General features: G+C 45.4%; 1 protein-coding gene across 7 annotated transcripts in view; it reads right to left on the reverse strand.

The window, feature by feature from the left end:
• The window catches only part of atp11c (ATPase phospholipid transporting 11C), a 131,133-nt gene that overhangs the window by 26,358 nt on the left and 91,672 nt on the right, over positions 1-13,103 (reverse strand). For all 7 annotated transcript variants that reach the window (XR_005457827.1, XM_038775990.1, XM_038775989.1 and 4 more), the window contains 5 exons: positions 11,770-11,915; positions 9,770-9,829; positions 9,405-9,532; positions 5,217-5,352; positions 3,754-3,819 (listed from right to left, as the gene is read on the reverse strand). Coding sequence is in view for 6 of the 7 variants with exons in the window: in XM_038775990.1 (XP_038631918.1) it covers positions 3,754-3,819; positions 5,217-5,352; positions 9,405-9,532; positions 9,770-9,829; positions 11,770-11,915 (536 nt within the window). In the remaining variant the exon portion in view is untranslated. The remainder of the gene's footprint in view (positions 1-3,753; positions 3,820-5,216; positions 5,353-9,404; positions 9,533-9,769; positions 9,830-11,769; positions 11,916-13,103) is intronic.

The following is a 13,103-nucleotide window of genomic DNA, read 5'->3' on the forward strand; positions in this document are numbered from 1 at the left end:
CATTTCACAGAGCAGCGTAAGAGTTAACTATCATATGCTGCCAGGGGTCCGGAATCAAATAAAAGCCAGACCAGACAGGCCGCAGCAGATTTCCTTCCCTGAAGGTCATTCGTGAAGCAGATATCTTTTTGCGACAATCTGGTAGTGTCAAGGTCACTGTTACTGATGCTAGCTTTTTGTTCTTCCTAGAACATATCTGGTTTGTGTTGAATGTTAAGTAATGTTTCCTGTTGCCACTGTTAATTGATGGAATAATTTTGATCAACTTTAAACTTTGGAGATGAATTTTCTGGAATTATTCTTTTCCCCGAATTGACCTTGGACTAAAATCTGATTTGTTGCCTCACTCAGATTACAAAGCTTCTTGTGAAGTGCGTCAGGCCTGCAAAACTCAGTGAATGGAACAGTCACGACAGACTAGCTGGCATTGGTCAACCTGCCTTTGTAAATTTTTGCTCAGTATCTGCCCACACTAACGCAGCCAAGGTGACCAACTCAGCAGACTCAAGAAAATTCACATCTGCGTTGTATTCCATGGTGCTCGGCTCTAATTTGATTTGTTTTACATGAAGTCTGTGCAATCATAGAATTTTCAATGCAGAAGGAGGCATTTCGGCCCATCGAGTCTGCGCCGGCTCTTGGAAAGAGCACCTTACTTAAGCCCACACCTCCACCCAATCCTCATAACTCAGCAACCCCATCAATCCCAAGAGCAATTTAGCATGGCAAATCCACCTAACCTGCACATCTTTGGACTGTGGGAGGAAACCCACACAGACATGGGGAGAAGATGCAAACTCCGCACAGACAGTGACCCAAGGCGGGAATCGAACCTGGGACCCTGGAGCTGTGAAGCAACTGCGCTAACGTGCCGCCCAATGTAAAAGCAGTGCTGCAGAGATCTATTATAATCACAACATACTACCCAAGATGCAGATGTCACCTTCCTGGGGGAAAAAAGATAAACTTCTTCATTATGTCAATGAAAAGATGAAGGATTAGCAACACATCTTCAGCCAGAAGTGCTATGGGTGAATTCAACTCCGCCTCTTCGACAGGCCAATCTTTAGCTGGTTTGATTCATTCCAGGCGACACCAAGAAAATATTGATAGCACTACATAGAGCAGAGGTTTGTGGGTGCCAACACAGAGTCTGGAGTACTAAAGAGTTGTGCTCTACAACGAGTAACACCCCTAACTAAAGCTCTTCCAATACAGCTAAGTGCCAAAACATTAGCATCTAGGCGACATTGGAGAAAATTGTCCAGGGTATGCCCTGGCCCTAAAAAGACAAATCTAGTTCAGCCAATTACCTCTCCATCTGTTGCATCTCAATCAGTAAAGTGATGGACGGTGCTCATCGAGCAGCACTCACTCACCAATAACCTGCCCATAGGTGCTCAGTTTGGGTTCCGTTGGGACAATTCTGCTCCAGACCTCATTACAGTCTTGGTTCAAACAAATAGGTGTGAAGTGAGGGCGACTGACCTCAACATCAAGGCCGCATTTGACCAATCAAAGTCAATAGGAATCAGGAGGTAAACTCTCCAATGGCAGTTCATAGCACAAAGAAATATGGTTGCAGTCATTGGAGGCCAATCATCTTAGTTCCAGGACATCACTTCCAGGTTTTCCTCAGGGTAATGTCCATGTCCAGACATCTTCAGCTATTGCATCAATGACTTTCCCTCCAACACAAGGTCAAAAGTGAAAATGTTTGCAAATGATTGCATCGTTCAATACCATTCAAAAAACTTTCGGTATATAAGCTTGCCTGCATGCAGCAAGACCCGGACAATAAAATTGCCCCTTAGTGTCCCAAAACGTGCAGGTTAGGTGGATTGGTTATAATCAATACGCAGGATTATGGGGATAGGGTGAGGGAGTAAGCCTGGGTGGTGTTCTTTCAGAGGGTTGGTGCAGACTCGATGGGCCAAATGGCCTCCTTTTGCACAGTAGGTGTTTTATGGATCCAGGCAAAGGCTGATAAGTGGCAAGTAATATTTGTGTCACACAAATGCCAGGCAATGACATCTCCAACGAGAGAACAGCCCCATGACATTCAATGGCATTACCATTGCTGAATACTCCAGCATCAACACCCTGCAGGGGGTTACCATTGACAAGCCACATAAATACTGTGGTTACAACAGGTCAGATGCGGAGAATTCTAGTACCATAGAACAGTTCTGGTGCAGAGACAGGCTGTTCAGCTTATCGTGTCTGCATAGCCAAAAGAAACTAGTTGATGCCTCACGGTAGCATGGTGGTTAGCATCAATGCTTCACAGCTCCAGGGTCCCAGGTTCGATTCCCGCCTGGGTCACTGTCTGTGTGGAGTCTGCACGTCCTCCCCGTGTGTGCGTGGGTTTCCTCCGGGTGCTCCGGTTTCCTCCCACAGTCCAAAGATGTGCGGGTTAGGTGGATTGGCCATGCTAAATTGCCCGTAGTGTAAGGTTAATGGGGGGATTGTTGGGTTACGGGTGTACGGGTTACGTGGGTTTAAGTGGGGTGATCATTGCTCGGCACAACATCGAGGGCCGAAGGGCCTGTTCTGTGCTGTACTGTTCTATGTTCTATGATGTTCATAGCTTTGCAAGTTACAGCACTTTAGATGCAGATCCAAGTCCCTTTTAGGTTGAGCTTTTCAACCTAAACCACCAATTAGCCAGTGAACACCAGACACCACCACCACTCTGGGTGAAAACGTTTCCCTTCATATCCCCTCTAATCCTTCTAATATCATCTTAAAACTATACTCCCTGGTAATTAACCCCTGCGCTGGGGGAATCAAGTATTTCCTGCCTACTCTATCCAGGGCCCTCAACTGTGTACACCTCAGTAAGACCAGTCCATCGCCTACTCTGTTCTTTGTCTATCCAGTCTCGCCTTAAAGCTGCAAATTTTCAAGCCCTGGCAACATTCTCGTCAATTCATCTACACCCTCTCCAGCGCAATGATGTCCATCCCTTCCTGTAATTATGTAATTTCCTATGGCAAGTAACCCACCTCCTGATACACCCCCCCCAAACGCCTGTCCACTATCTACAAAGCTCAAGTCAAGAGTGTGATGGAACACGCTCCACTTGCCTGGATGAGTGCAGCTCCAACACTCAAGAAACTCAACATCATCTAGGACAAAGCAGTCCACCTGATCAGCAGCCGACCACGACGCTAAGCATTCACTCACTTGATCACGGGTGCACAGTGGCTGCAGTGTGTACCATCTACAAGATGCACTGCGGAAACTCACCAAGACCTTTTTGACAGTACCATCCAAACCTGCGACCTCTATTAACTGGAAAGTCAAGGGCAACGGATGTATAGGAGGAACATTACCACCTGCAGTACCTGTCCAAGCCGCACAACATTCCGACTTGGGAATCTATCATGGTTCCTGCATTGTCGCTTAGTCAAAATTCTGGAAATTCCCTCCTTATTAGCAATGTACCTACATCACATGAACTGCCTTGGATCAAGGCTGTTCAGCACCATGTTCTCCTGGATAAAAGAGATGGGCAATAAAGGCTGGCCTTGCCAACGATGCTCACATTCTAAGAACCAATGATTTTAAACAGGAATATATAATTGAGGCAGAATTGCCCTTTAATGATAAATACTACACAACCTTGAGGAAAAACATGGAATAAAATTGCAGTTGGAACACAATATACGAAAGAATGAGTAAAAACAACTATTTTCACATCTCTCCTAGGTTTTCAGTAAAATTTAAACAATTTTGAAATGTACATACCTTCAGGTTAACCGTAAATACCAAAACAGTAAAGACAATTGTCCCAAAAGTCCAGTTTCCATAAACCTGCAGTAGATAACAAAATTAGACCCAGTATTTCAACTGAAAAGACAAAATATTCAGTAACTCCCCTCAGGAAGCAGCCAGCACTTAATCAATTGTAAAATCCAAAATCATAGAATTTACAGTGCAGAAGGAGGCCATTCGGCCCATCGAGTCTGCACCGGCTCTTGGAAAGAGCACCCTACCCAAGGTCAACACCTCCACCCTATCCCCATAACCCAGTAACCCCACCCAACACTAAGGGCAATTTTGGACACTAAGGGCAATTTATCATGGCCAATCCACCTAACCTGCACATCTTTGGACAAATACTTGTGGGGCCTTTCAGTTTACAAAACAAAGCATTCTTTGTAGTCAATGTTGTTATGCATTGCACAATAGTCAAGGCAGATACTTCGTTTCAGTACAGGTTGCTATCGTGAACAAAATAACTCTTGAGGCACCACTCCGCCCAGGTCCTACTCCAGGATGGAGCGCTTCAAGGTGTTCAATGAGGAAATGTTTATCAAATCTCAATGTTCCAGTATTTGTTAACATGAGTAATAATGTGTTACAAAAAAATCATCCATAATAATCTATATGCGGTACACTCAAATTAGATGCAAATTTATGTCAGCAACTGCACCCTAGTAATTCACCAATATCATCAAAAGGAGACGCTGGCCCTCAGAGGGAGAATCAGAAGAGCTATCATCCTCTAAAAGCAGTTTTAATCCAAGGCAGTTTTAAAAAGCAGTTAGACAGTTACATGGGCAGGGTGGGTAGAGAGGGATATGGGCCAAATGTGGGCAAGTGGGACTAGCTCAGTGACATAAACTGGGCAGCATGGACAAGCTGGGCCGAAGGGCCTGTTTCCATGCTGTAAACATCTATGACTCTTCCACACACCTAATGATTGGCTCAAGTACAAGACAAGTGAAGGTCTTCACACATTTTCACTGCAGTTAATATATAGCCTGGAGCGATTAAAAAAATTGTGGGGAAAGAAATAGAGGAGGCATACCTTCACAGAATTAAATGCTATTCTCAAGGTAATAAAACACCAATATATAATTCCACCACATTTGCGGATGTCTTTTGATGAAACGTCAAATATTATCCGTTCCCACGATTTAAAAGGACATGGGGATCCCATGACTATCTAAAAATATTTTCCCAATGTCCAGACCAAAAACTCACTTTGAGGTTATCAAAAAAAGGCTGACATAGGCTGCGCAAAAAAAGGCTACCACATTTGCCCATATAAAGGAAACTCCAGGACAAAGTAAAGAATTCCACCTAAAGTGCTCAGCTGACAAATTCCCTTGTTCAAGTATGAAGTAAATGCAATGAAAATTAGTATAACAAAATCACAAACTCTTTATGATCAAAGTTGACAAATTAATAATGGAAATAGTTACCTGACCAGTCTCTGCAAGGGTTGAATTGTCATAAAGGAAATAAGCCCCAAAGAAAAATACTAGCCCATTGAATAAGCCTAGAAATGTCCAGTAAAGGAAAGGTTTCCATTGTAGCAATGCATTATTGGCGATATTCCTGAATACAATGCAAAAAACAAAAATCAGACATGGCACATCTATACTAAGATTTCAGATTTGAGCATTGCTGAAAAAAAAAATGCTGTCAAAGCTTTTCATCTTGCACTCATCAGAGCAGATACAAGAGTGCCAAATTTCAACGAGACCAACCATTTATAACGCATAACAAAAAGGGTGCCGGTTGGCTGGCAAATCAGCAGATTGGTCAAGACACTGCCACAAATCTCCAATGAGTACAAGGTTAAGAGCTTCATCCTGGAGGTTACCATGGATCAGAAACTGAACTGGACTAGCCATAGTAATACTGAGGCTACCAGAGTGTCAAAAGCTGGGAATCATGCGGCTAGTAACTGACTTTCTGACCCCCTCAAGCCTGTCCACCATCTACAAGGCACAACTCAGAAGTGTAATGGAATACTCTCCACTTGCCTGGATAAGTGTTCCTGACAACATTGAAGAAGCTCAACACCATTCAGGACAAAGCAGCCCGCTTGATTGCTCCCCCTTCCACAAACATTTAATCCCTCCATCATCAATGAACAGTGGCAACTGTGTGTACCATCTACAAGACGCACTGCAGGATCTCCCCAAGGTTCCTCAGATAGCACCTTCCCAACCCATGACCACCACCATCAAGAAGGACAAGAGCAGCAGATACCTGGGAACCCCACCACCTGAAGGTTCCCCTCGAAGTAACTCACCACCCCGATGGAAAAATATCGCCGTTTCTTCACTGTTGTTGAGTCAAAATCCTGGAACTCCCTCCCTAACAGCACTGGGGGTGTACCTGCACCTCAGGGACTTCAGCATTCAAGACGACAACTCACCACCGCCTTCTGAAGGGCAGCTCGGGATGGGAAATAAATGCTGGCCTAACCAGCGACGCCCACACCCGGGAATTAATTTCAAGAAAAGCATGTTTTTTTTTTTTAAAAAGCAGTTCTCGGGTTCTGTACCACCAAACAACTATATCATTTTTAAAATAAATTTGGAGTGCCCAATTCATTTTTTCCAATTAAGGGGCAATTTAGCGTGGCCAATCCACCTAGTCTGCACATCTTTGGGTTGTGTGGGTGAAACCCATGCAAACACGGGGAGAATGTGCAAACTCCACACGGACAGTGACCCAGAGCCGGGATTAAACCTGGGATCTCGGCGCCATGAGGCTGCAGTGCTAACCACTGTGCCACCGTGCTGCCCTCCAAGCAACTATTTCATATTCGCTCATACATTGCTTAGTGCATCGACAGAAAGGTCGATGAAAAGGCACATATTGCACACATTTTTTTTTTAAATTTAGATTACCCAATTATTTTTTTCCAATTAAGGGGCAATTTAGCATGGCCAATCCACCTACCCTGCACATTTTTGGGTTGTGGGGGCGAAACCCACGCAGACACGGGGAGAATGTGCAAACTCCACACGGACAGTGACCCAGAGCCGGGATCGAACCTGGGACCTCAGCGCCGTGAGGCGGTTGTGCTAACCACTAGGCCACCGCGCTGCCCTCCATATTGCACACATTATCTGTACGTAAGAACTGCTGAACACCAGCAACTAAGATGGTTACAATGACAATTCTTAATACGAATAAAGAACAGAAAACACTTGGGCTGTGTGCACTGCTCTGTGATGTACTTCCACAAAACATTAGCACAATCCACAAGATGTAACTGATAAAGTACCGGCCCCTCTGAAGCAGGAGGTTTGTGCTTCCTGAGGTCAGGGCAGTGTTAAAAAATAAAGCAGAAGTTGCATTGCAACACGCAAGCCAATGAGCTCCAGACAAATTTCTTGAATAATTTAATTCATTCACAGGATCCTGCACCAGTCCAGCATTTACTGCTCATTTCCAATTGCACTTGATATATTTGAATGGTTTGATAGGCCATTTCAGAGCCAAGACTACCCATGTTCCTAATTCGCACGTGGGTGTGTGTATCGTACATATGGCTTTCCAGGTCAGCTCGGGATGCCCTTTTCCAGCATGCATTAACCTGCCGGTCACAAATAAGGTGTAGCCGCAGGGTTGGTGAATCTTCGCTTTCCACCCCATCAACAGAAATACTGAGCCAAAAATGAGAAAGTCTGGTTTTAACATTTCTGAAGATCTGAGCAGCACAGTGCATGCACTTTTGTACAGAGCAGAAAGGAAGCTTCTCCAGTAACAGGCTGACTACCCAGAGACAGTTCCTCCCCTGGCACCGCAGAAGCAGTCTACCTTGAGATACCAGGTAGAGGAAGGCTGTGCAAGATGGCAGCTTCATAGAAAATTCTTAGAACTGGAGGTGGCCAACATAAGTGTATGATAGGGAGTGAGAGGTGAGTAAGAGTGACGAGGGAGAATGAAAGGGTGGGCACGATAGCATGAAAACAAGAGATTGTGCTACGATAGGGAGTGTTAGGAAATTGGATGCGGAAATGGCAACGAAGATGCAGTGGGCACTTTAGAGGTTAACAGGCTGAGGGCAAAACAGCCAGCACTGAGTCAGTAGTATACACCCACATCTAGCGAGGGGAGAAAAGAGCGAGAAGGGGGGAGAAAAGAGTGAGAAGGGGGGAGAAAAGAGCGAGGAGGGGGGGGAGAAAAGAGCGAGGAGGGGGGGGAGAAAAGAGCGAGAAGGGGGGAGAAAAGAGCGAGGAGGGGGGGGAGAAAAGAGCGAGGGGGGGAAGAAAAGAGCGAGAAGGGGGGAGAAAAGAGCGAGAAGGGGGGAGAAAAGAGCAAGAAGGGGGGAGAAAAGAGCGAGAAGGGGGGAGAAAAGAGCGAGATGGGGGGGAGAAAAGAGCGAGGGGGGGGAGAAAAGAGCGAGGGGGGAGAAAAGAGCGAGGAGGGAGAAAAGAGCGAGAGGGGGGAGAAAAGAGCGAGAAGGGGGAGAAAAGAGCGAGAAGGGGGAGAAAAGAGCGAGAAGGGGGAGAAAAGAGCGAGAAGGGGGAGAAAAGAGCGAGAAGGGGAGAAAAGAGCGAGAAGGGGGAGAAAAGAGCGAGAAGGGGGGGGAAAAGAGCGAGAAGGGGGGAGAAAAGAGCGAGAAGGGGGGAGAAAAGAGCGAGAAGGGGGAGAAAAGAGCGAGAAGGGGGGAGAAAAGAGCGAGAAGGGGGAGAAAGGAACAAGAAGGGGAGAAAGGAGGAAGGGGAGAAAGGAGCAAGAAGGGGAGAAAAGAGCGGGAAGGGGGAGAAAAGAGCGAGAGGGGGGAGAAAGGAGCGAGAAGGGGAGAAAAGAGCGGGAAGGGGAGAAAAGAGCGAGAGGGGGGAGAAAAGAGCGAGAAGGGGGAGAAAAGAGCGAGAAGGGGGAGAAAAGAGCGAGAAGGGGGAGAAAAGAGCGAGAAGGGGGAGAGAAAAGAGCGAGAAGGGGAGAGAAAAGAGCGAGAAGGGGGGAGAAAAAAGAGCGAGAAGGGGAGAGAAAATAGAGGGGGGAGAAAAGAGCGGGAAGGGGGAGAAAAGAGCGGGTGGGGAGAAATGAGCAGGGGGAGAAAAGAGTGGTGGTGGAAAAGAGCAGGGGTGGGGGAAAGAGTGGGGAGAGAGGGAAAGAGCGAGCGGAGGAAAAGAGGGGAGAGGGAGCGGGGGAGAGCATACGGGGGAAGAACGAGTGGGGGGGAGTGCGTGCATGTAGAGTGCCCCTTCACATGCCTTCTCTATGGAAGAACAAAAGCACTTTACCCTCATTCTCCACACTGTGTCTGCATTCCTCGACACAGAATCACCCTAATCATCTTATACAGCTTCTCAAAATTAGGGAATATCACAAACTAGAAACGAGCATGAAACTAGTTCAGTGAAATTACATGAGAAGAACAGGAATTTTATGATCAACCGATTCTGGAAAACGGATGAAGCAACACCCTCCTTCCAAATTGGGAGCATGCTTTAGAAGTCTCAGTAATTCTGCCAAGCAGCCTCAACAGGTTTTACGGGATTTCTAGATTTTGTTTCACAGATGCCACACCAAAATGCTCGTTTAGGTGAACAGTTCCTATTAACGTCACAAAATGTAGAAGAATACTTACTGGACTATTAGCACTAGATATTTAGTAGGTAATGGGAGTTACTACCTACCTGTAAAGGGAGGGGTCTTTTTTCAGTATTTCAATGCTTATATGCTGTTCCAGCAGGCCATACAGCAGAATTGGCAGAGAAGTGAAGCAGATATTATAAAACGTGAGATAAGTTGCATCATAGAGTGGCTTATGGGAAGAAAGAGTAATTGAAAAAGTAGTTAAATTCAAAATTCCACAATTTTTTTTTTTTTACAAGCAAACAAAACTTCAGCTTTAATTTTTGTTGTTCGAAGGAGGGGTGGGAGAGAAGAAAAAAGATTTGGGATATTGTTCAACCCAAAGAAATGTCATATGGCATGGCCAATTTAATTTTAATTTGAGACTGCTGGTTTCACTAGCCATCCTTCCAAAAGCAATACTAACCTGCTGCGAATATCCGCAGAAGAACTGGTACAAAAACTGAGGTAAGATGAAGCAAAGATTCTGTAAAAGAAAACACCGAATAAACTTCAGACATTCACAAAGCTAAGCATCTGGAAAAAATTATTTTACATTTAAGGCACTATATAAATGAAAGTTGTTTAACTGATCCAGCTCACACTTTCAGAGAAAAACAATTAAATCTCCCTGGCGTAATAACAATCAAGAGCTAGTTTCCAATATGCACATGAACACAAGTCAGCAGCTATTTCTACAAAACTCAGACCAGTGAATATTACTGGAGTATGTAAGCAGCAAATATCTTGTTAGACAATATTTAGTATCCAAAAGCTTTAACCCAAAGACTGCCGGCCAGAAGCATGTGCTCAGTGGTTAGCATTGTTGTTTCACAGATCCACAAACCCGGGTTTGATTCCCGGCTTGGGTCACTGTCTGTGCCGAGTCTGCATGTTCTCCCGGTGTCTGCGTGGGCTTCCTCCGGGTGCTCCGGTTTCCTCCCACAAGTCCCGAAAGACACGCTGTTAGGTGAATTGGACATTCTGAATTCTCCCTCAGTGTACCCGAACAGGCGCCGGAGGGTAGCGACTAGGGGATTTTCACAGTAACTTCATTGCAGTGTTAATAATGTAAGCCTACTTGTGACACTAATGAAGTTTATTATTAATCACTTCTTCACCGTCACTGGGTGAAAATTCTGGAACTTCCACCCTAACAGCGATGTGTGTGCACCTATACCACAGACTGCAGCAGTTCAAGGAGCTGACTCGCCAATCACTCTGTCAAGGACAATTGGGGATGGGCAATAAAATGCTGGCCTAGCCGGCAACGCCCTCATTCTGTGAAAGAATAAAAAAGCAATTCCTCCCAATCATAAGGCAGCTCATATCTACAGTAGAAACTGGGTAGTCCATGCCTAGATTTGGTTATGCATGCCCCAGGGAACAACCATCTTAAACAAGTAAAAGCCGACCTTTCACCGAATCATTAACACCACCAAATCCGCAACCGTTAAAAAATTGGAGTGGTTGATTAGAAGCTTAATAGGACGCGCCATATCAATAATAAGAACAGGGTAGAGACCAGGTACTCTAACATGTGCACTGATTGACTCTTCAAAGCCTCTCTAGGACTCAAAGTCGGCAGTGTGATACAAAACCCAACACTGGGGGCAGCCACAATACAATTCAAGACACTGGATATTGTTCAAAGTACAGCAGTTTACTTGGTCAACTCTGCTACTGGATTCAGTGTGCAGCTGCTCCATAAGTAGTATATTGTGTCTGAAGCATGTAATTCCTACAGATGTATAGCAGCAACCAGCTAAGCTAATTCATCAGCACTGCTATAAAAGGAGTACCTAAGAAGGGCAAGAGCACAAACATCATGGAACACCAAATCCCATCCCCCAAAAATCTACTTCTAAGCCAGCTTCCATATATCACTTGTGGTATGTAATGTTGGTATACCACTGAAGTCCCGAAAGACATGCTTGTTAGGTGAACTGGACATTCTAAATTCTGTGTACCCGGAATAGTGCCTGAGTGTGGTGACTAGGGGCTTTCCACATTAACTTCATTGCACTGTTAATGTAAGTCTATTTGTGACACTAATAAAGGTCATGCTTATTACAATCCTGAAATTTTCATCCCAACACTAAAGCAACACCATCACAGATGTGCAGTAATTCAAGATGGCAAACTTACCATGGTACCCCACATTTCAAGGATTATTAAAAGGCGTAAGGGAAAGGAAAGGATTCGGTTTCGTACTAAAAGTACCACTGACTGCATAACCTGTTGATACTCATAGCTTGAACTCTGGTTATTTGGGTGAAGCACAAGTTGAATCAAAGCCCCTCCGGTAGATCAAGCACCCAGGGAGGGAGGGAATGGAAGATAGTTCAAACCATTGGGAGGAAAAGGCAAGGTAGGAAGTTAAAGTAGTTGCACAACATGAACTGTGGGGGATACTGAAAAGCAAACCTTGTAGAAGAAATACTGCACAAGATGTGCTATTCGAATGTAGTACAAATGTCCATGAGCGAGCAGCAGCTTCTGTAGGTGTTTAAACTTTGGTATCGCATAATCACTATTTCTTGCTGCTTGACGGCCTTCTTTGCCTTTCAAACCTGAAATAACAAAAAGTAAAACTATTTAACGGAAGTATGAGCCAGCACTTTTGGAGGGGTTGGGGAAGGGGGGGGGGGGGGGGGGGGGGGGGGGGGGGAAGAGAGAGAGAGAGAGAGAGAGAGCTAGCGAGAGAGAGAGACAAACAAAAGTTAGAAAAATACCAGATGCTTATTCCTCCCAGTCACTTAGAAGCCAATGAGCCTGCTGCAGACATCAACACTTTGGGACAGGCAAAATAACCTTACTGGGGGAGGTGCGATGCAGGAGAAGTGGGTGGGCTGCAGGCGAGGAAATATATTTTTAAAAAATACCCTCTTCCCTAATGTAAACCGGTTTTAAATCAGAATACCCTTTTTATTTTTCCTCACACTTTGAAGACCAGCCATGTATTCCATCATGGCAGGAATGCAGCCATGCCACAATGGCTTTGTGGGGATTTCTATATATTGTGTAGCTGGTGCCAATTGTCTTGTGGAATGATTGGACACTATTCAAGGGCATGTCAACTTCATAGACATAGGAGCTAGGTTAGACCATACAGCCTGCTTTACCATTCATAGAATAAAATCATGGAATGGTTTCAGCCATAGAAGGCCATTCGGCCCATTATCTCTGTGCTATCTCTACGCAACCATCAACTCAGTTATTCCCATAACCACGCGTCAAACTGCAGGTATACACACAATCCCAATGCTATAATAAATAGTAAATCCGCCCCCATTCTGTCGCTGCATTAAAAAGCGTGCTACATTTCAAACATAGCTCTGCAGGGGCAGATGCGGTAAACAATCAGAATACAGTAGTCCCCCTTTATAACGCGGGTGTTGGGGTCCAAGACAGCCACCCGCGTTGCATCCGAGCCGCGGATATCCACGATGGGGGTTGATTTTAGAATACAGGGCTACAGAGGGGAGGGGCGATGTGAGACCATGCTGGTCTTGCAGAGGCCCGTATGACCTCCTCCTGTGTTCTCTGCTCTCTCCCTCCAATCAGCCGGCAGTGTCAATGTCAGCGGCCGGCTCACTTTGATCCGGAGAGGGAAGCTGCTCTCTCACTGAAACAATCAGCCGGCCGCTGAAGTTGACACTGCCGGCTGCTCTCTCCCTCCAATCAGAAACATTAAAACTTAAAAGTTGGATTGGAGGGAGAGAGCAGCCGGCAGTGTCAATTTCAGCAGCCGGCTGATT

This window comes from Scyliorhinus canicula, chromosome 17 (genome assembly GCF_902713615.1).
Source record: "Scyliorhinus canicula chromosome 17, sScyCan1.1, whole genome shotgun sequence".
NCBI classification, from domain to species: Eukaryota; Metazoa; Chordata; class Chondrichthyes; order Carcharhiniformes; family Scyliorhinidae; genus Scyliorhinus; species Scyliorhinus canicula.